At 43.4% G+C, this 22,031-nt stretch overlaps 1 protein-coding gene across 1 annotated transcript; it reads right to left on the reverse strand.

Moving 5' to 3' along the window:
* Positions 1-2,497: 2,497 nt before the first annotated feature.
* LOC119198025 (LIM domain-containing protein 1) lies at positions 2,498-18,762 on the reverse strand. Its single transcript, XM_037454832.2, has 8 exons — positions 16,877-18,762; positions 12,801-12,902; positions 9,121-9,188; positions 7,956-8,018; positions 7,239-7,369; positions 6,264-6,315; positions 5,073-5,141; positions 2,498-4,076 (listed from the first exon to the last, which is right to left on the reverse strand). The coding sequence occupies exons 1-8, from the start codon at positions 17,970-17,972 to the stop codon at positions 3,936-3,938; spliced, it is 1,722 nt and encodes a 573-aa protein (XP_037310729.1). The 5' UTR covers positions 17,973-18,762; the 3' UTR covers positions 2,498-3,935.
* Between the last annotated feature and the right edge of the window lie 3,269 nt (positions 18,763-22,031).

Here is a 22,031-nt window from a genome sequence, read left to right on the forward strand (position 1 = left end):
GTTGATATCTATTTTAGTTTTTTCATAATCACTAATTATGTTTCATTAGTTTTGGGGTTTCTTTCGAATTTAGAGTGGAGTTTTCCAGATTGTCCCGGGATTTAGAGTGAGCGCCGTGTCAGGATTCAGTAAAAAAAAAAGAGGCACTTTTATCTTTACGGCCACAATATTCACTTTTCAGCCTTCATTTAAAAAGAAAACATTAGCTGTGCTTGTGCTGGTTGGACTCGTATAAGTTTGGAATCTCAGAGTTATTTACTTTTTGCGTGAGGAGCCCGATTGTGAGACAAAGTCTGCCCCGAGCCCCATAAGCTTCCATACAAATCTGCCGACATTTTTAAAAAAAACACACAGACGGTACACTGTTTGTAAACGGCTGTTTGAGCAGTTTTAAAACACATAGAGACATAAAAACTACACTCATGCGTTCGGTAGAGTCTTGGGTCCCTCAAAATGCCATTATTTTTTGGCTACCACAAATAGTTTTGCTCCAGGAAGCATTTGTTTGAGGTGTGGATTTTGTCTAAATCTCTTCACTCTCTTCACTTTGAGCTCATTAGCGACCAGCTGGTGATCGATGGACATAAAGACGTAGCTCAGGAGTCATCCACTGCGCAGGGACGTGTAGGTTTAACCGTGTTTAGCTAACCGTACATGGACGTGTAGGTTTAACCGTGTTTAGCTAACCGTACATGGACGTGTAGGTTTAACCGTGTTTAGCTAACCGTACATGGACGTGTAGGTTTAACCGTGTTTAGCTAACCGTACGTATGGACGTGCGTGTCGTGAGTTGGGACGGAGACCCGGGACGAGCAGACCGTAAGTAATGTGGAGGCTGGACCGTAAGATATTTCAAACATGTGAGAGCGATAAGTGATAGAGTGCTAGCTAGCTAAACTGCTAACGAGGCTACTCCCCGCTGGAAACTTAAAGCGGGGGTGTGACGTTGTTCATTCGGTGTTGTCATTAAGCTGCAGGCACGTGAGTTTATTTTCTTACGCGAGTGATACTATTAATAACCTTTTCGCGGACCGCAAGAAGGTCCGTTAGCACGTCAAAAGTTACGGGGGAGGGGCGTGACGTTGTTCTTTCGGTGATTGAGCTGCAGACACGTGAGTTTGTTTTCTTACGCGAATGACAGGAGATCGTTTGGTCTTTATTTTACGCAACAAAGCGTCAACTTAATATACTATTAATAACCTTCATCGGACCGCAAGAAGGTCCGTCGGTTAAAAAGCACGTCAAAAGTTACGGTGGACCAGCCGGGGTTAGGGGGGAGGAGGGGGTCCGCTGGTGGGCGAAACTGCGCACTGAGGAGTGAACAATTGTAATCGAGATGGGGGCTGTAGTATTTGTGTGTGTCCACTAACATTTAATTGTCCAAGTGAAACACGTAGTACTTGTATTAGTCATTGGCGCTGTATGCGTCCATCTTTATTTCACAAAACCGCGCATCTCTATGACGTCATCAAAACATGACGGTTAACTTATCCGGAAGTATCCAGGGGCGTTTTTGATGGGACCGACCGCCACGAAGCTCTCAGTAATTTCTACACTATTTGCAAACTTTTGAGGCACTCACCAACCATGCAAAATGGTTTATTTTGACTTGTTGCCAGGATCTTCTCCTGTCTTGTTTATTCTGTGCACATGGGCAGGTGCCAATGTGTATGGTAGGTTGTGTCATCAGTGTATTAATGGGTGAGAGATGTCATCTAGTATTAAAGGGATTTGAGTAGTCAGAAGACTAGCAAAGCGGTGTACAAGTCCATTTACCAAGTTCATTATTAAGTTTGAATGAAAAAGATTCAGCAATGTTTAGAAGTAATTTAAGCATTTATTAGTTCTGTATTTTGTCAAATTCATAGAAGCTTCCCCCATTTCTGTTTTTTCCAATTCTTTCAAGTTCATTTCAGCTTTTCTCATTTCTGTATTTTCAGCAATTTTTAAATGTATTTCAGCCTTTTCTATTTCAGCAATGTTTAGAATAATTTCAGTGTGTTGCATTTTAAGCAACTTTTTGAAATTAATTTCAGCTTTTATTATTTCTGTGATTTCAAATTCATAGAAGCTTCTCCCATTTCAGTTTTTTTGCAATTGTTTCAAGTTCATTTCAGCTTTTCTCATTTCTGTATTTTCAGCCATTTTTAAATGTATTTCAGCCTTTTCTATTCTTTCAGCAATGTTTAGAATAATTTCAGCTTGTTTCATTTCTGTACTTTAAGCAACTTTTTGAAATTAAATTCAGCTTTTTGCATTCCAACGCATTTTCAGCAGGAAATGCATTTTCTAGTTACTACAACAACTTCACTCAAATGCATAACTTTTTATATGTAACCAAGACAGCACTATGTGAACTCTCACTATGTTGGGTTGACTAATGCACTGCTTCTTGGTGGCAGACAGAAAAGGGATTGGCTGTTCCTACCAACAGTCTTATCAAAATGTGACATATCACAATCGGTAGAAAAAACGCTCCACCCCATAACTTTGCTATAAGAAAAGAGAAAAATCTACTTACAATCAAGACCATCCCCCATGTTCCCAATACGAATTCATACTTAAAAGTATGCGAACTATCAGGGAAATCTACAAGTTAATAACTATTTGTAGCATGCCGGGCTCCTTCAGACGAAATACAAATTCAAAGCAAATTCATTAGTGAAGCACTAATATTGTTAAGTTGTCAAATAGCAAGTTATAGTTAACCAAATCGAAATTGCCATTTGTTTTAATGTAAGTTATGTTTTCTTAACACTCATGTTATGTTGCGCTTTATCGTAATCTACAGATGGTTATGAAAAAGAAACTCAAATGACTGGCAAGCTTTTATTTAGTAACATGAATAAAATCTAGATGGCAAATGAAAAAAAAAATGTAATTCACACTTCAAATGAGTATTTCAGGCAGGAATTCAAAAATGAATTGTACGTAAATTAATACAGGAATACAATACATATCTTTTTAAATATAACTTGCAAATGCAACAATATATTGATCTACAACCCTAATACCAACTTCTTCATGGTTAAATAAAAAACTCACAAATCTAGCATAAGTGCTTAGAGAGGACTGCATCTGACAAATACTGTCTGTGGTTTGCTGTGGATCATTTCACCTGGCATGACTAAACCAATGAGAAGAAAAAGTAACTCATCTATTTTATTTGACTGTGAAATGATGGACCCTAAGCATACAGAGGCATTGCACGCTGTGGGAATGCAATGGGGCATTGTTTAATTCTATGGAATGGTCATGCTGACGGGTTATCATTTGATATGATCATACAGAACTTTAAAAATGGAAAAAGAGTCACAATGATTGTGCAGGTCAACCAACAGAACTTTTCCTCTCAAGAAGATGTCAATTCTGTTTAAAATAGGCAAAATGCTCGATGCCAATTTGTTATTTTTTTTTGTATATATATCTTATACGAAAACACACCGGCTGTTATTAATGCATGGGTATACTTTATTACGTGATTGAACCCGTATTTTCTGATTGCAAAGCTAATAAGCAAGCCGAACCGGATTTTTTTAGGATTGAATCGGATTGAGCGTGACAAAGGTACATTGTTTCTAAAAGGAGTATATATATAGGATATTTGGACAGCCTATTCAATTCATATTTACAGTTATAAAAAAAAACATGGCCACACAAAGTCCATATGCATCAGGTCTAACGCAATGCTTCCTTGTATTCAAAGTAGGGATCTGCTGTATTACATCACCTTCATTATTGTGAGAAAACCTCTTGAGGCATAATGGAAACTTCATCAACATCCCTGTAAAAACACACATCAAACCGTAGAAGGATCGGATGCGTTGCATTAATCAATCCTTTACAACAAGAATTGCACACATTGACTCCTGCTGCACGGTCACGGGTAGTTCCTCCACCAAGCCACCAGGGGGCGCCCTCTGTCCGCTTCAGCGTCAGTAGGAGGCCGCAGCGGCGGCCACCGGAGAGGAGCAGCCGGGCTCCGTGTGCTTCAGGTGGCAGGAGTGACAGAGGAGGTGTCCGTTCAGAGGGTAGCAGCGGTGCCCCTCCTCGTCGTTGAGCTCCATGGAGCAGGCCTGATGAGCGCAGAGGACGCACAGAGGTTAGACTCACCCGGGACAGGCTACAAGAGCTTCCATAGAGGAACGCAGGATCATTGGTGAGATATCTGCTCTGCATTGACCTTCTGACAGATTGGACAGAAATAATTGCTGCCATAAAGTGCAATTAGAGCCTTTAGAACCGATTGATTTCTACAAAGAAGAAGAAAAAAACAGCCATGGGCAATAAAGGATTCCTTTTATACATTACCAGTCAAAGGTTTGGACACATTCATTTCATCTCATTCAATTCAATGAGAAAGTGTCCCAACTTTTGATGTGTTTTAATCAGGAAGTCACATTTAGATTAAGAAGTCATTTAGGAGTTAGTTATTTAGGAGTTCACAGATATTTATAAATACATACAATTTTACATCATAAATATCATACACAGCAATTATAAAATTATAAATAAACGTTTTGGGAAATATAAATGGTATGTAATGTATACAAAAGCACGATATGTAAAACCATCACACTTACAACAAATAGAACTTTGAATTTCCTTATCAATAGCAGCATGTCCAACTTTAGTCCACTAATTCACTTATTTTAAAATGATTTTAATGTAATTTGCTCTGCCTTTTGGCCTGCCATTTCAAGAAAGAAATGTTTACAAATCAAGAATTCTAATGTTCAGATGCTCCTCTTTGAACGTTGGACGGTGAGCAAAAATCCAGGTTTGCTCCTCGCAGCCCTCTGATTAGTATTGTCATGTATGAAAGAACAGCGGCTGTCAATCAGCCTAAATAAGAAGAGACACTTGAGTAAAATGACGAGATAGGGATGATGAGGTGTCGCATACCTGCTCTCCACAGCAGCATGTCCTTGCCGCAAAGACTGTAATTAAGATTAGGGATCTACTCATAATGATATCCCTTAATGAACCATTCAGAAGGTCCCTGGCTAGACAGGCACATTTTCAAATGCAAGGCTTCACTGAAATATGCTGTTTGGTTTTCTTGAACCCACCTCACAGTGATAGCATTCCACATGATAGTCTTTGTCCATGGAGACAACTCGAATGGTTTCATCTGACCCCTGGAATGAAATTCGGACAAACAAATGAAGCCAATCGCTGTCCTTTCTGTTCAGTCAAAAAAAATGCGAACACTGCTGTAAGCCAAGCGCTAAATTGTCTGTACTTTCAAATTATGAATCACACTGGCACACAAGAATGTAGATACAAAATAAAAACTGTCCCAGTAAATGTATTAATAAGCACAAAGAGCCTGTTTCTCAATCTGCACATTTAGCATTTGTGTGCTCTTTGCCTTCAAGACAGGAGTTTTTTTTCTTTTTCTGTCATCTTTCTCTAATTACAATATCACATCCGTAGAAACAACTTACATAAATGCCTAGACAAAGACCCTCTCCCCAAAACACACACACACACACATACACACACACACACACACACACACATTACCTCTCCTCTAAATAACAGCCACACTGCTTACTCAAAGGGGAAGGCAGGGGGCATTCCAGCCAAGTCAACTCTAAATTTGGATATTTCTTTGCTTTTGCCATCATGTCTTGCCTGTGTGTGAACTGTACTTCTCTCCACTATTAATCTGCTCCTCCATCACACAACATCCAATCAAAGCACAAAAACATTAGGCCTCACATTGTTTGGCCTGTAGTCCACAGGGAAATATGGCTGTATTGAACAATATGCCACTTGCACAGTTTAGTTCTATGTTTGGGTAATAACTGAGTAAACAAGAGCAGGTGAGGATTTATAATGTTCTGATCTGCTGTTGGTCAAGGGTCCTCAGGTGAGAGGGAACAACTTGTAGCAAAGGTATAAAGCTGATCATTCACGCCATGCTGGGATTGAATTTATACTCCCTGTGCATTGAAACTTGTGTCCAGGAGCTTAGACAGCACTTCATCCTAAAACTACCGCATTGCATAATCCTACAAAACACACTATACGTAAGGACTACTAGTATTGTGCTTGTTAGCTGAGCATTACCTTAAAATTCATATTTTTATACGTCCACCCAGTGACGGAAACAAAACCCAGATCCTACAGATTTCACACAAAGGATCTCGAGTTGTGATGTTAAATCGATTGATTTAGAGAAGTTAACCACAAAACCTTGATAGGAGAATTTAGTCAATAGATGATGTCCCTAGCAAAGGGGAAAGTGAGCTCACCTCTGAGGGCAGGATGGGCTGGTTACAGGCTGCACATTTAGGCGCCAGGACCCTGGGAGAGTGTGAGGAGACAGGCGGTCATACATCAGTTTGAACTGCATTTAAATAAGTGAGCTGGCTGCAGTTCATCTGCTGGATTTGAGTCGTGGCCATCCAAAGACTTCAAAGGTTACTGCGAATATGTCAAATCTCTCTCCCGATGCTTAAAGCTGTTCAGCCTCCCTCTCTTTCACCCCTGGCCTGACCCTGACTGCGTTCAATATTGAAGGTTTGCAGTTGTGCTGGCCTTCCCTCACACATGTCCTCATATTCAAATGGGAGTAGAAAAATTAGAGCGTTAGAGTTAAATCAATCCATTATTTCTACACACATGGCTGACACCTGGATGTCTGAGGGGATAACAAAGAGCCTCTCAGTGTGGACGGCCATTGTGACTGTGGCGTTAAATTACATGTACTGAATACACATCAGGTTGGTCTGATTGAACCAAAGTAGATAGCTTCCAGACAGGGATTGTCCATGTGCCTGGCTGTGTTGTACACGTTGTCCCAGCAGGAAGAGGAAAGGTTCCATGCTACAGGCACAGCTTCAATGAGCTCTTGCACTCACAATACTCTGATTCTCCCTCTGTCGTTAACAGAGCATGTTGTTGTTGGGTTTGGACCAGAGGAGTGAGGGCTGTATGCCCCTCTTCGCGCCTCTGACTGGACACTGATCTTTCCTCCCTCCCTCCCCCCCTCCCTTTCTCTCCTTTCATCCCTGACTACACTTCTCATGTGTCTGCCACACGCGGCAAATAGACTCAGTCGACCCTTCTAGACCCCATCCAGCAGTAGTGAGGAGATGTTAGGGAGCCGTGCTGCCAACTGGAATATGACACCTAGACCTTTCCCTGTGTGATGCTAAACTAATAGAGCACAGCTAAAGCCAGGTCATGTGATCATCTCGTTCTCGTTCGTTCCAAATGCTGCTCACCTGTGGTAGTCTTTGAGACAGTAGATCTTATTCTCGGTGTCCACGGTGAAGGGCACTCCGTCAAGGCTCTCATTACAGATGACACAGCGGAAACAGCCAGGGTGGTACGACTTCCCGAGGGCCTGCAGGATCTATGAAGAGAAGAATGGGTGACCAAAATCTGGACGTCAATACTTGAATTAAGGAATCACAGAAATCCTCACAATTTGTCTCGTCAATCATATCAAAATAGTCATTGTTCTGATAAAAATCTTTGATTTGAGATAAGATGATCTTCGAATGTGGGTATATTGGATCATCAGAACAAGCAGACAAGAGGACTCAGATAATCATACGTAAATAACTGTACTAAAAACAATGAATCACACCTTTCATACACATACAAAATGCTGTATGATGTTTAGTCATCCCTAAAAATAATAATTTAGATGCTGCATCACTCCCTTACTTGATCACATGCTTGCTTTGTATGTTCTTTTTTTTACCCGTGAGTCTGTGAGTCTCAATGTGTATGCGTGTGTATGTGTGTGTGAGAGAGAGAGAGAGGGAGACATGCACATGCTTCCTCTTGATTCTATATCCAGATGTGCCCACAGAAAGCTTATTTGGGATCTTTAGTCTGCTAAGATGGCTTGGCTCGGACCCATTAACACAAACACACAGGCACACAAATCACTCAACAGTACACACAACTGGAGAGAAGGAAGAGACACTCACCATGTCCATGATCAGATGTCCACATGCGTTGCACTTGTCTGCAGATTGCTGGAAACCAGAGTACTTCAACAGGCAGAGAAAAGACGGCAGTGATGTGATTGGAATTTGCTTATTTAACGGATGACTGAAATCTCTGCTCTTTTTCAGACTAGGCACTAAAGCTCCACAATGTCTCCAGGGCACGATCCAAAGTAGCCTGAATGGTGAATTAACATGTGTAGTTTCACTCAAACATGTTCTTTAAAACTGATAACACTTTCCCTCTTTGAGAGCAAAAAAAGATCATCACCAAGTACAGTTTGCTCTTAAAACATGTCAGTCCCTGAAACAAAGTCAGTGTGGTTCCTTCGAAAGGAGCTCAATGAATCCTGTGTTTGGATCAGTGTTTATATGTATGAGCACTGTCAGTAAGTAGAGGCCACACTAACGGCCCGAGAAAAGGAGCAGGCGTGATTAACAGCACATACAGGGAGAAAGACAGAGCAAATTTATTTCAGTAAAAATTAGGATTTTAATTGAGCAGCAAGGAGCTTTTGGTGGAAGGGAATTAGATGAGGGCTCATGGAGTAAACACATACACACAGAGAGCTACTGACGGCGTGAAGGATTTGTTTGGAAAATACAAACAAGAGGAGGTGGATTTCCAATGAAAACGCTACGTGCAAAACGGAAAATATCAAAATCAAAATTTATCATCTGTGATTTTAATTGCGTTTGATTTATATTCTATATTTATGCATAATAAAAGGTTTCTATTATTTCTAAGTACAAACAGTCATTCTGCACTAGTGTGAATGGCCTTACTGCCCTCCACACCATGGACCATGGCTAAGCAGCCTCTCTAGTTACGGACCTCCTTCTATTCTCACCAAAGGGAGGAAATTGATATGAATCTGCGGCATTTGATGAAAAGAAAGTGTCGATAAGGTCAAAGTCAGCAATATTGAGTGTTTAATTTGAATTGATTGATTATAGGTGGATAATAAAGTGTGTAAAGTACAGGATAAACTGATAAGCTCTCATTTTATAAATACAGAGAGATTTGTAAACCATGAGGCAATAGAGATGTTGACTGGGCAAAATGTGTTATCTCAACCTAACGCATTGAAAGGCCACATAGCTAAGTTGAGGTCTACAACATATTGATTGTGTATTGACCACTCACCAGAAAGTCCTCTTCACAGAAAACCCTCCCTCCAACATAGTAGAACGCCTTCCCTCTCAGCCTTCGACCTATAGAAACGCACAGAAAAGTCTGCTTGTATCATTTCACTTATTATATCATGTTATTATTATTGAATTGTAATGCGTAGATTAAAGCAGACGAGAAAAGGAAAGCGGCAGAATGTTGAATCGTCTTACTGGAGACTAGTCTCAGAAAATAGTTACAGCACTAATGCATAAAGGCCGCGGTGATTAATTTCACCCATTCCAAAGTAATGGACCCTCTTGCAATATTCATTATATCTTGCTGAATTCCGGGCAGATCAATCAAACAAATGGCTCTTGTGCTGGTGTCTTAATATATTATTGCTGGGGCACACAGTGGCTTGCAGTAAGACAGGGAACACATCTGGATCAAAGATGTGTCAGTAAAACTGCTGATTAAATTCAATTACTAGACAGGTGCAACAGATTAAACACTTTGCTATGTTGGATTCCACGGCAACCCAGGGCCAAGACCTCCAACCACCTGCTATCCTTCTTCACTGTTCCTTCCTGGTGTCTCCACAGGCTTCGTATGCTTCCTGTCTCTCTGTCTGCTTTAATAATCCTATGGTCTGGATCTGGCTTCCATGCACGCGCGCGGGCGCGCGCACGCACACACATACATACACACACACACACACACACACACAAATAAAACCACTGTGCATAGCTATTCTTGCCCAGGTCCCACAGGAAGAGAAAACATTCCTGACATTTCTGGAGTGGGGAGGTGAAGGCGGGGACACCGAGGGAAGAAAGTGGGGGGGTTAACCCTGGTCAACAGGAGGCTTCTTTATCGCCCGTGCTCGGTCAACCTGAATGCTTGTATCCAGATGTCTCACACAGTAATTTAGCCGTGAGGAGTCTTAATAAGAAAGAGAGAACATGCGGTTGAAGGAAACACATTTGGAATATAAGGCTTTCTTCAGAATAAGTCAACAAGCAGTCAGCATTGGAAAGAAATCTTGGCTCATCCCATAATTGGATATTGTGGGGTTGGGCAATGGTACAGTAATGTCTGTGAGATTATACTGTATATAGACCAACATTTTGCCCCACCCTTCACAGTATATCATGGCAGCTATCCTGGAAGTATTAGGACATCAAAAGCTTTCGTTCAGATCACTGATATTTGCATCCATGTGACGAGGCACTGGTTTTTTCTGCAATTGGTTAAAACAGACCTTGATGTTCAGGTTCTCTTTTCCCTAAATAGTTTAAGATTCATTTCTATACCACAATATCAAAGTGATTTTTTTAAAGCAAATCTGGGGAGAAAGTAGGAAAGTGAAAACTAAAAAGATGTGATTCATTTTTTTAACATGAATGACAGGTGACATTCTCTGAACCACTTGCTTCACTGCTACGCTACCTTACATTAATATGATAATAATGGTCATTCAAGCAAGCTCTTACCAAGGCGAACACAATAACTAGCTTAAGAGGAGACAAGGTGTGTAGCTGGCCTTCGGCCATTACTGAAGACAGTCTTGGCAGTGTGTCCCTAAAGGAAAGGGGGAAGTGGGACAGGGAATGGAAGTGAGATATGGGCCATCCCTCCTCTTCGCAGTCCTGTCTTTTTTTCCCAGTGAGTCAGAGAGAGAAAGCTCTAAGCTTTCCGGAGTGATAAGAGCTTAATTAAAGTCAGGATTCGGGACCAGCTATTTGAAAAGAAATGTGACTATTGCTCTTTCATAAAAATGTAAAATACCTGAGGGACAGAACAAAACACAAGGCCATTTTATAATTAAAACATTCTATGAATTCCATTATGTTATTCCATTCAGGTAATGTGAAGTTTACAATGACTCTGCCATGTCCTCCTAATTGGGACTCAACCCCGTTCCTTCCTGTCAGTAAATTAAAAAAGCAACATCTCATATCCCAGTCCACATAAGTCACTTACGGCCTTGCAAAAGATATTTAGGCATATTTAAATATCAACAAAATCTTTCTTCATTTTGGGTAGTTTGACTTTATAGTATGAAAAGCAGAATCGGAGGGAGAGTTTTTGCATCACTAGTCCAGAAAAACTATAAATATACTGGAAAGAATATCAGAGTCTCAAACAAGGAGAAGTAATTGCTTTATTTTAACTATGATTATTTAAGTTGGCTAATGTGTAAACCAGTTCCCCCGATTACCAACTTAAGCTTAATCTCCAACTGGAATTGGGTTGTTGCCGTTGTAACTGTTTGTTCACCGTCGTGCTTAGCGATGATTGGCCGGCAGAGAGGCCCCACTGAGGTCCAATGAATCGCAGACACGCAGCCTGAATGTCCTCCTGGCTCTCAGGCCCCTTAGAGTAACAAGTGGGGTGAGGGCACAAGAGTGAGTTCACAGTCGTGGAAACCTGTTACACAACTCCACAACAACAACAGAACAAATTGACCTTGGGGGAGGATGAGGAGGGATGCTTCGGGAACAGGGCTTTGTATATTCAACGGCATTGTGCAGTTTACCGTGTGGGCACAGCATGAGTACACGTGTGTATCAGCGCCCCCCCCCCTCCCCCCCGCCTGCGGCCTGCAGGCTGCGTGCGGTGGGCTCTCACTCAATGGCCTTCCTGTCCCACACTGCCCTCCCAGCTCGCTGCGCCGGGCTGACATAACAGCTCCCAGTGTCCTCCGGGAGCCAGACCTTCTGCCTGCCCCCATGCCTGCAACCCCCCACTCACAGCCAGCACAACCGTTATGCTCTCACATGGAGAGAGGCCTGAGAGGTATGTGTTGTGTAACCCATGTCTCCTCTTTTTCATCTCCTTGCTCTCACACACACACACGTGTATAAACACACGGGACAGGGGGTAAAAGAAACACAGTGTCTGTGACATATTTGGGGGGGGTAATCAGCAAGGTCGAAGGTGCTGTGGAACAACAGGCCTGAGTAGAGGGTCACCGACGTGCAGTGCATATTTAGCATACCCATCCTATAATTGGGACAGAGATTTTAATTGGTCGGAGCACAAACCAGATTGTTCCTTCAACTAGGTAGATGCATAGAGTAGTCCCTCTGACACACAATACACAGGCCACAAAGGAGAAAACGGTGAAAAGGGCATGGAACTTGTCCAACTGTGTATAATGTAATGTTGTTTGTTTAAAGTCGTTGTGTCTTAAAAATAAAAACTGTATCCAGGTCTGGGATTTAATAAAAGAACGGACATTGTCTGTTGAAATGTTGTCAAAGTATTTCTGAACCAATACGCTCTTACTGCTTCTATAAATGGGTCCTTAAGGGCCCTCCCCTTTCTTACGTGGGATTTGTGGTTTCATAAGTCAATGGTTTTCAGTCTCAAGCTCTCCACCAGGCTTGGATACAGTCCAAATACCTCACTATATACTTAATGTTATTTTCTTGAAGATGGATAAATTAGGTCAGCCAAAAAGACTTGCTTTGTGTGTCTTCGTGTGGGCCAGAGGAGTGACTGACACACCCAGAAACTAAACACCGGCAAGCACGGGACACTAATCCCCAAGTGATTGTTGGTTTCTGCTCAGGGCAGTGAATGGTTCAACTTTTAATCAAGAGCACAAGGTCTGTGGCAGCCTATTAGTCGGGAGGTGACATGAGCTTGGTACCTGTGAACCACTCGAGCAGGTGAAAGTGTCAGTGAAGGTGTGTGCGTTTACTTACTGCAGGCGCTGCAGGTGAAGCAGCTGTCATGGTAGAGGCTTCCCATGGCTTGGCAGGCCTGGCTGGCTCCATGCACCGCCTTGTTGCATTTAACACAGGCACCTGAAACACGCCACAGCGAATGAACAAGTCAGAAAAGGGAGTCACACATTTAAGCCGGTTGAGCCTTTCAATTTCATACACATGCTTTTTGATCAACTCGTCTAAATCTGAGGAAAAAACTAAGAATAGTCTATTGTATCAAGATAAAACGGCAAAGAAGAGGGGTTGTGATTCAAGTAAATACAAAGAATAACAATGGAGACAAAGAAAAGAAATCAGTACAAAGAATCAGGAAACTGGAAACAGGGCTGTATCATTGAAAGGGGAAATATATCCTGATTTGCTTATTTGACTTGGCTCAAAGGTTTGTTGGGAAAGACGTTGATCATAATCAAAATGTTCCTGCCCTAACTACACACACAGGAGACTACTCATTAATAATCCATCCACTCATCCAAGAAGAAAATACAAGTTAAAAACAATAAAAGGCCCAAAGACCCAAAAGCAGATCACATGAGAGCATGCCATGCACTATTTTATAATCGCCCCTTTGACTTTCGAATGTTTATCAAAATCACAAACACAACATTTTTTTGATCTGGAACTGCTCATGCAACACAAGTTTCCTGGGACCTAGCATGGAAATATTACCTTTCCTTCGCACTAGTTCCTTGCCAATCTCCATCTTTCCCTCTGAGTGTGTACACTGTGGCATGGAGCAATCGGACAACTGGCACATAGGCTGTTAAAAGTGGCATCCCTGACCGCTGCTGAACATAACGTGTAGTCGGCTAGCAGCTTAATCCACCAGATACAGCTTGATGCGAGTAACATGGCAGGCATAACCCTCTTTCAGAGTGAGGATGTGTGTGCGTGTGCATGAGGTTATTTGTGTGTGTATGTTGTTTTTAAAGAGAGAACTCCCTGGCGAGAAGGAAATAGAGCTGAGCAGGAGAGCGTGGGCCAACACAGGTCCTGCTAACGCGCTGACAAAGACACTTCTGTTCTCACTGTATCCAACACACGTCACGCGGCCGCCTCCCCAAAAGTTACTAGTTACCTTTAATAACCTTCAAATGCTTCTTTTCTTAGACTTTGTGTAATGCAATATTCAACTGGGTTATATATAGTATACATGCTAAGCCTCTCCTAATGCCACAACAAAGGACACATCATTGGGGGCTCCACTGCCTGGAAAAAAGATTTAGAGATAAAAGAGGGATATTCTTAGAAAGCAGAAGAACGTTTTTAGCGTATGTAAGCTGTGCACATGAAAACAAGATAAAGTATTCATGCCCTCAAACTACTGAAATGATAAATATGATGATGAATAAATAAATGATCTCATTCTCTCGTGTCTTCTGTAAATGTGGACTTCAAACAATTCAAGTCAGAGACCCAACGTGAACAGTGTACCTTATTCAGGACTTTTTTCGAGATGGGCCACAGGGCCGTGGAAATGTTTCCGAACAAAAAAACAGTAAAAGTTAACAGTTTGGGCACTACAAATCTGTCTTTGGCAAGAGTCCCATATTCCAAAGCAGCGTGATTACTTAGCAGACTGGAGGCCTGCTTCAAGTGGGGGTAGGGACCAAAACGTAGGGACCCCATCTACCATACCAACCCCCCTTCACCTTTCCCAAATGTGAAAACTCCCACTACACAGACACCACCATTTGACAAGAGACCATTGCTATATGTTGTAGAAGCTGCTGAGTGTTGTTACTTAGCTCCAAGGTTTCATCCATGAAACATCCACAATGATTCAAATATGAAAAGCCGCAAGCGTAGCACCACACGCGTGTAGAAATATCCCAGATGGAGTTGTGCTGTGTCTCATATAGCAGTTGCTCAAAGGCTTTCTTTGTCTGATGTAGTCTGCCTCTACGCTACAATCAAGCATCATTAGTTATCTATTACACTGTGGTATCCATGACATTTAGATAACCATCTCCACCTTGTCCATTACTTCTAGTTGGTAACTTTATTTTTAGCTGACAACTGGCCTTGCTTGTTATTAGAGCTGACTCAGGTTGGTGGAATTTTTTTTGTTCCAACTAGGACTAGGCGACAACTTTAGGAGACTAAGAGATAAAAGATGACTTTTCTCAATATAAATGGCCTAATTCCATCTGTACATTTACCGCAGCATACACAGACAGCCTATAGGCTGTTAATTAATAAACAAAAAGACACACTGATATACATGAGGGGATGTCACACACAAACACACAGTATAAGCCAAGAATCCCAAGAAAATGGAAGCGTTGATGTTCTTGACTATACAGCCAGATGAATGAATCCTCCATCTTAGCAGAAGACCAAATGCTGAACTGAATAAGCGTGTGTGTCTGTGAAAGTCAGAGGAAGGGTCTGGGAGGCCCATCACTAGGATGTCCCACCACTTCTCCCCTCCTGGAGGTACTTGTCTATAAATCCCATATCCTTTCGTGCTCTTGAGGCCAAGGACAAAGAAGCGTCTAGGAACCTGGTCCTAAATCTCTCAGATTTTATACTCATCCACTCGGCTGCACAGCAGGCACCTCGAAACTCGACTCCCCTCCCTTTTGTATCTTAAGACCTTGTATCTAAAATTCCTTGCTCTCCTCCTTCTAACATTCCTCGGAGTTCCCTCGGTGCACCCGTTTGGCACAGGACTCATTTTCCCAGAGCCTCCAGCTGAAATTTAGCCAATCATCACTTAGTGTACAGTTGGGAGCTGTGATAAATCCCTGTGTGGGGATACAGCTAACTGGATATGGTAAACACCACCATGGCACTTGTAGAGACATATGAAGGCACATTATGTACTTTCCGTCAGACTCAAAGAACCCTTATAGGATCCACAAATATGATGATATACAAAAGGTACTTGGAAGAATTTACACAAATATTTATTTTCCGCAGCTAAGAAGACAAAGAAGTGAAGGATACTGACCGGCGCACATTTTTATTCTGGCATTAAAGCATGACTCAGAGGATGAGCAATGGTCTAGTCCAAACAGGAACCATGTGTGGGAATGAATGAGAAAAAGGGTTGGTACTATATTACTTTAAACCTGCAGTTCAGGTGATTGCACACTGGACTGCTCTCCTACACACCTGCAACACGGCGCTGTGCTATTTTTTTAGCCTTGTCGTGACCGTGACCTATGACATAACATCTTCCCTCACACATAGAAGCACACCCATTCAAACGCAATATCACCCATCCCATCCTCTCTGTCTCTCACTGTCATGCTTTCCCATTGGAGGACATCCCATTTTCACAAACGGCCTAGGCTCTGAACATAGATCAGAAAACGCCACAAGCAAGAAATTATCTTCAAGATAAGTATGTGTGTGGTCTTCTGTATTATACAGCAGTATGGTTTCTTGTTGAGCCCACAAATACCAGAAATAGAAACCACAAATTGTAATGATTGCCCCTGTGTGCATGGGTTCATCACTTGCACAAGCATGCACGGCGTGCCAGCACAGATCCGTAGCGATGTAATGTGAAAACAGCCCCTGATAGTGAAACAAACACCTCATAGAGACTGCCAATAAAACCATCATTGGACATAATGGAGCACAGAGCTGAATGCAGTGATCAAGGTCTAACTAATGGCTTCAGTCAACTACGCTGTCTCGTAGAGGGCAACATTCTTCCGTCTGGCCGTGGCTCCACCTTTAACTGCTGAAGGGTTTGTGGCGGTGGGCGGACAATGAATTGTTTTGAAAAAGACAGGAAACAAATTAGGAAATTATTCTGTCTGCATTCCAAAGAACAGAAGAGAGAAACTATTCAGCTATTTTATCAGCAAAGACCATCAAAAATGCCCCAAAATGTAAACACAGGAACACACAGCGCGCAGAATAAATGTGTGTGTAAAGGAGACACACAAGAAGGGCGACAGTGTGTGCAGGTAAACATTCAATTAAAAGTCAAGGGATTTATGTTCTCGACTGTGGGTGGGCGGTTCTGACTTTCAATGGGTTTTCCCACCTGGCAGAAGCCCCTTGTTGAATTTGGTTCATTTAAACTGTCTTACCAAAGAAGTCAGCCTTTGGTTGGGCGTCCATCTCTTTTTCTAGTTGATCGGTGAGGGCTTCTAACTTCATTTCAGCGGCTGAGGGCGCCTGTTCAGGCGGCTGTGCGTGGAGAGACTGACAGGATAGCTGGACGGGCTTCGAAGGGCACTTGATTTTAGCTTCGGCACCGACGGCGTGTCCACAGACCGCCATTTGGCTTTGACCTTGACCCTGGCTGATGCTTTTGGACACATTGGCAGGAATCAAGGGCGCCGATGCCACCTGGGCTTTAGGTAGAGGTGTTTCAAAAGGTCCCGGTAGGAGTGGGGACGCTGTCAGAGGACCATTGTGGCTGCCGGAGGGTCTCGAGGTTGCAGAAGATGGCGCGCTATGGGCCGCGGCGTGTGTGGAGGGCTGCTGCGTTGCCGCTGTGAAGGCACTCAGGGGCAGGACGGGGAGAAGGTCGCCCTTACCTGAGCCAGAGGGCTCTCCGCCCCGCCCCCGGACTGGACCGGCAGATGAGGCCGGACTCAGGTTCAAAGACTGGGGGGCGGGCTGAACGTGCTGGGGCTGCTGCTTGGACCCGCCGCGGCCCTCGGGCCATGGCAGAGACGGGGAAGGTTGGTTGTCTCTGGATGGGGCCCATGCTGACGGCGGGCTGACCGGTAAGCGACCAAACACCGGCGAGCAGTCGTAGTTGTTCCCGTAGCCACACGCCCTGGCCGCTGGAGGTTCGGGCTGAGCGGGCGTGTGGTGTTTCTGACCGTCAGACTGTGCGTACTGACCGGGCACAGGGCCGGAGAGCATCGGGGGCTTGGCCGCCGCTTCGCACGGTTGCCTGTAACTGTTGATGGGGGGTCTGTCTTTGGTGTAGTGCGTGCTGTTGTGGGCCCCGTTCACTTTCATGGCCTGGTTGTTTTTTGCCATCTCCTCTTGCTGTTTCTGAATGTGTATTTTATTCATTTTAGTAGCGAAAACTCTCCTCGTTTCTTCAAAGTCGGGGTTATTTCCAGCATCCCTCCTCGTTCGAAATAAGCCGTCTCGGGACGCTTCATACATGTTGAGGTCCTCGATAAACTTACTCGCCTCCAGTCCAAAATCTTCGTATTTATCCATTTTGAAGTTTCCGCTTCAATTAAGTGAAGCAACAGGTAACGTGAGTTATATTCCACGGTTAAAGCCTTCTAAAAGTAGGATACTAGTTGTATTACTATGAGGGAATCATTAACGTTAGCTCACAAATCCAGCCGCGCGTAGTCTCGACAGGGGACGAGGGTCCAGGCTGAAACTTTTTATCTTACTCCAAACTTTTCTCCTTCTTGTGGAAGACCGGCGTAGAAAAGTTAACGTTACCAGACTCAAGTCACGTCCTCCTCGCAGAAACCGCTGCGCCGAACAAGCCGCCGTCTGTCTGGTTATAAATATGAGCAGCAGATCCCAGGTCCGATAGCTCGGACGACCCCGCAAAAAGTAGAACTGCCCCCCGTTCTCCTTCTCCTCCGCCTCCTCGTCCACCCGCTTACAGTCCCAGCGGGGAACCTTCATTCAACACCCTCCGCATCTCTCTCCCCATTAAAAGAAATACAGTTTTGAAAGAAAAAAAAGTAGTTCAAAGTAGTGCAACTAGTGAAAGACGAAGCTAAAGTGCCGCCGGATGACCGGTAGAAGTCGCCCGCGCTTGGCGGCCGTACGTGGCCAGCGGTCGACGGTTGGGACTGAGGTTAGGGGACGTTTTGTGGTTTTTTCTTTTTTAAAGGTGCAGTGCTCACGTTGAGCCACGAGTAAAAAAAAGTGAAAATCCGTGGTGGGATGTAATGTACAGTTAGACTTATATTAGCTACCATTTCCCTGTCTTGTATTAGGAGAACCTTTATGGGGGAGAGATCCATCCGCTCCCTCACATCCGGTGTTGTTGTTAAAAATACCCGGAGCTCCTTGACTCAGTCGCCGCACTGTGAGTCAGAGAAACACTCCATGAAAAGAAAGGGATGAGGACGCAGTGTGAGAGAAAATTAACACTTTATGGCTGTTTGTTTGACAAAACTAATATATGAAACGACCCAACAGACGGAATCCTTAATGCTGCTGCAAGTGGGCTCCAACGACTTTTAGACATCACTATTTTAATAATGTTCTAAAACATGGGTCTACAATTTAGTCATGTTTTTCTGCATTGAGAAGTTTAATGATCATAGTATATTTGATCATAATAGCCCAAACTGTATTTTATCAAAGCAACAATTTTACAATAAAATCTTGTCTATTGGAGTGTTTTTACAATGTAATATAACTATTTTTCCTAATTGAATTTGAAATACCGCATTTAGCACTGCTTTCTGGCTTACTTGTGGAAAGTGACAAGGAGAGTAAAATGGGGATTTGGTCTTTATTTTAGGATCAATTATTTCAGAAAATATTCACGAAAGCTGGTTGCACCCCCACACAACCATTTTTTCAGCACCTCATAAAGAATCTATGTATAGTAAACCTCTGGAATTAGTGGGGCTACTAGTGGGGCTTTATTTAAGGGGGGCTATTTACAGTGCTTGTGCCCCTCGTTTTGTTTGAATGTTACACATTTCTGCTCATAAAACACACACACACTCACAAACACATGCACACACTGCCCCTCTACATAAGCACTGACCCCGGCTGGAATATTTAGTTGTCATACAATAGGGGGAACTCATGTGTGTGGGGATAAAAAGGAAAAATATCCCAGCAAAGAGAGAGATGTTATTTGTGTCCACAATGTGGCTCGGGTGTGCATATATTGTCTGAAAGCCCTGATGTAAAAAAAAAAAAAAAAATGCAAGGAAAGTAAGTTTAGGGTGCCTTTATGCTGCTGCTGCTATAATTTAAACTGAAGGTTGATAAGGTGCGAGCATGCAGGTATGCTATGGGTATGGGAAATAACCTTCCAACAACAGGATTATTGTTTTAGACCCTTTTCACACATATTATTTAGAAACAGCCATGGATAATATTTGAGTAAATTTCCATGGGAGCCTTTTCACATGAACATTTGTGTTATTCACAGACAAGTCAGTGTTTTAACAAAGGGGGCAGGATCTTCAAAATTGTCATATATTTACATTTGCATTATTCATCTATTTTGATTGACCAATTGGACCAAAGGGGAACCATTTAGAATGACAGAGAAAAACTTAATTTCCCAGTAGTCAAACCCTCCTCAAATTCATTTTTAATAACAGCTCTTTAGGGATTGGCAGTAAAGGCAAAAACATTCACAATGTTTGTTTATATTACACGAAGCCTTAGTCACGTCTTCTTTTGGTGTATCTGTTGCTGTCACAAGCGAGGGTGCAGGTTGAAGGCAGGCGGGACGGGCGGAGACTGGCGTCTGGGGGCCGGGTCGGGCGGAGACTGGCGTCTGGGGGCCGGGTCGGGCGGAGAAGGGCGTCTGGGGGCCGGGTCGGGCGGAGAAGGGCGTCTGGGGGCCGGGTCGGGCGGAGAAGGGCGTCTGGGGGCCGGGTCGGGCGTCTGGGGGCCGGGTGGGGCGGGGACGGACGTCTGGGGGCCGGGTCGGGCGGGGACGGACGTCTTGGGGCCCACTCGGGCTGGGACGGACGTCTTGGGGCCGGGTCAGGAGCCGGGAGTGGGGGGGTTCGTGGTCTCCTCCCCTCCGGGCTCCTTTTCCTCGGGTTGAGGATGTCCCGTAGCTCGAGGCACGCCTTTTGGTAGCTTCTGGGCCCGAAAACAAAGTTTGTTTTCCGCTGCCAAAATGGACTTCTCACGTCCAAGTAGTCGGGGCCCAGATCGCTCCAAGACTCTGCTGAGTCCTTCTTTGGTCGCGTCATTCTGTCACAAGCGAGGGTGCAGGTTGAAGGCAGGCAGGACTCAAACGCAGGAGTTTCCAGAAGGTGCCCTTTATTCACCACAAAATCAAAAAAAGCCAAAGGTCGTGCACCAACGACGACTGGTAACATAGACAATGACACGACAAGGGACAACAGGCACACAGGGCTTAAATACACTAGGGAGGTGCAGGTGATTGGACACAGGTGGAAACAATCAGGCAATCACAAGACAAGGCAGGAAGTGAAGTTACCCAGAGACACGAGAGACAAGAAACTACAAAATAAAACAGGAAGGAGAACCAAACCGTGACAGTTGCTCCAAAAAGCCTTCAAGTCTCAAGTGTTTATGAAATCCTATCTCTGAGTTTTTTACAATCTGTACAACATGCAGTACAGCACCAGCATATATCTTGTTTCACTGCTGAGTAAAGATTTTGCATTAAAGCATTTGTAATTGCAAATTTTCAGTGAACTATAAATAGTTCAGCAGCGGTTGCCATTTAGGTAATACGGCTTTAACATTGAAGTTGCAGATTTGAGGTAGCCACTATGAGTTAAACGCTTTACAACAGATGGATTGAAATGGATGGATTTAACAGATGTGGAAGATAAGAGTTAAGGAGGAAATAATAACTGCACACACATGCTACTTCCATGCACTTTCATCTGCAGGAAGACACTCTCAGTCATTGTGCACACCATTTCACCTTTTCATTCAGTAACAAAATGACTGTTACTATGGAGATTTGCAGTACACAAATAAAGAACTGTGGCAAGTGCGGTGCCTTCACATATGCCAAGAGTTCAGCTTCATCGACCCAACAATAAGAGGACTAGAGAAAATCTGCTGATAATATGAGCTCACAAAGAGAAAAAAAAGATCATTGGATGACTAAATTTCCATCATTGAGGTAATGAGATAATGAGCAGTAGTCGTGTTACTTCCCCCTGGGAGAATAGAGAGCACAGCCCAGGGACTCAACCGGTGCATGGGGGGTCACTGCTGTGCACTCCACTACTGTTTAATTCCACCAGCCCAAAATACAGAGTTTTTCTACGGGAAGGAATTTCCTGTCACGCGGTACATCCCATGTGTAAGAGAGACAACGACGTGGTCACAAGAGAGATTGAGTCATAGTAGAATTATGTTGCCTATTCAATGATCCTAGTCGTCATGGAAACTGCAGAGCAGACAAAAAGCGTTAACCCTCTGAACCCTCTGTTTTCGGGCGTTTTTTCCGGTCACATTTTACTCTCTGGGGACTCGTTTTCAACTCGAACATGTAGGTTATGCATCTCCATGGAAACAGCATAACCATGGCTAGAAGCCAGAGGTAACATAAATATACTATAT

Source organism: Pungitius pungitius, chromosome 11 (genome assembly GCF_949316345.1).
Source record: "Pungitius pungitius chromosome 11, fPunPun2.1, whole genome shotgun sequence".
Taxonomy (NCBI): Eukaryota; Metazoa; Chordata; class Actinopteri; order Perciformes; family Gasterosteidae; genus Pungitius; species Pungitius pungitius.

Bases quoted from the DNA above. Each gene is read 5' to 3' on its own strand.
- LOC119198025 (XM_037454832.2), bottom strand. From the start codon at position 17,972: ATGGATAAATACGAAGATTTTGGACTGGAGGCGAGTAAGTTTATCGAG. The intron at 5,142-6,263 runs GTGAGCTCACTT...ATTTCATTCCAG, and splicing joins AGCCCATCCTGCCCTCAGAG to GGGTCAGATGAAACCATTCG. The intron at 4,077-5,072 runs GTGGGTTCAAGA...TGCGCTCATCAG, and splicing joins TGGAATGCTATCACTGTGAG to GCCTGCTCCATGGAGCTCAA.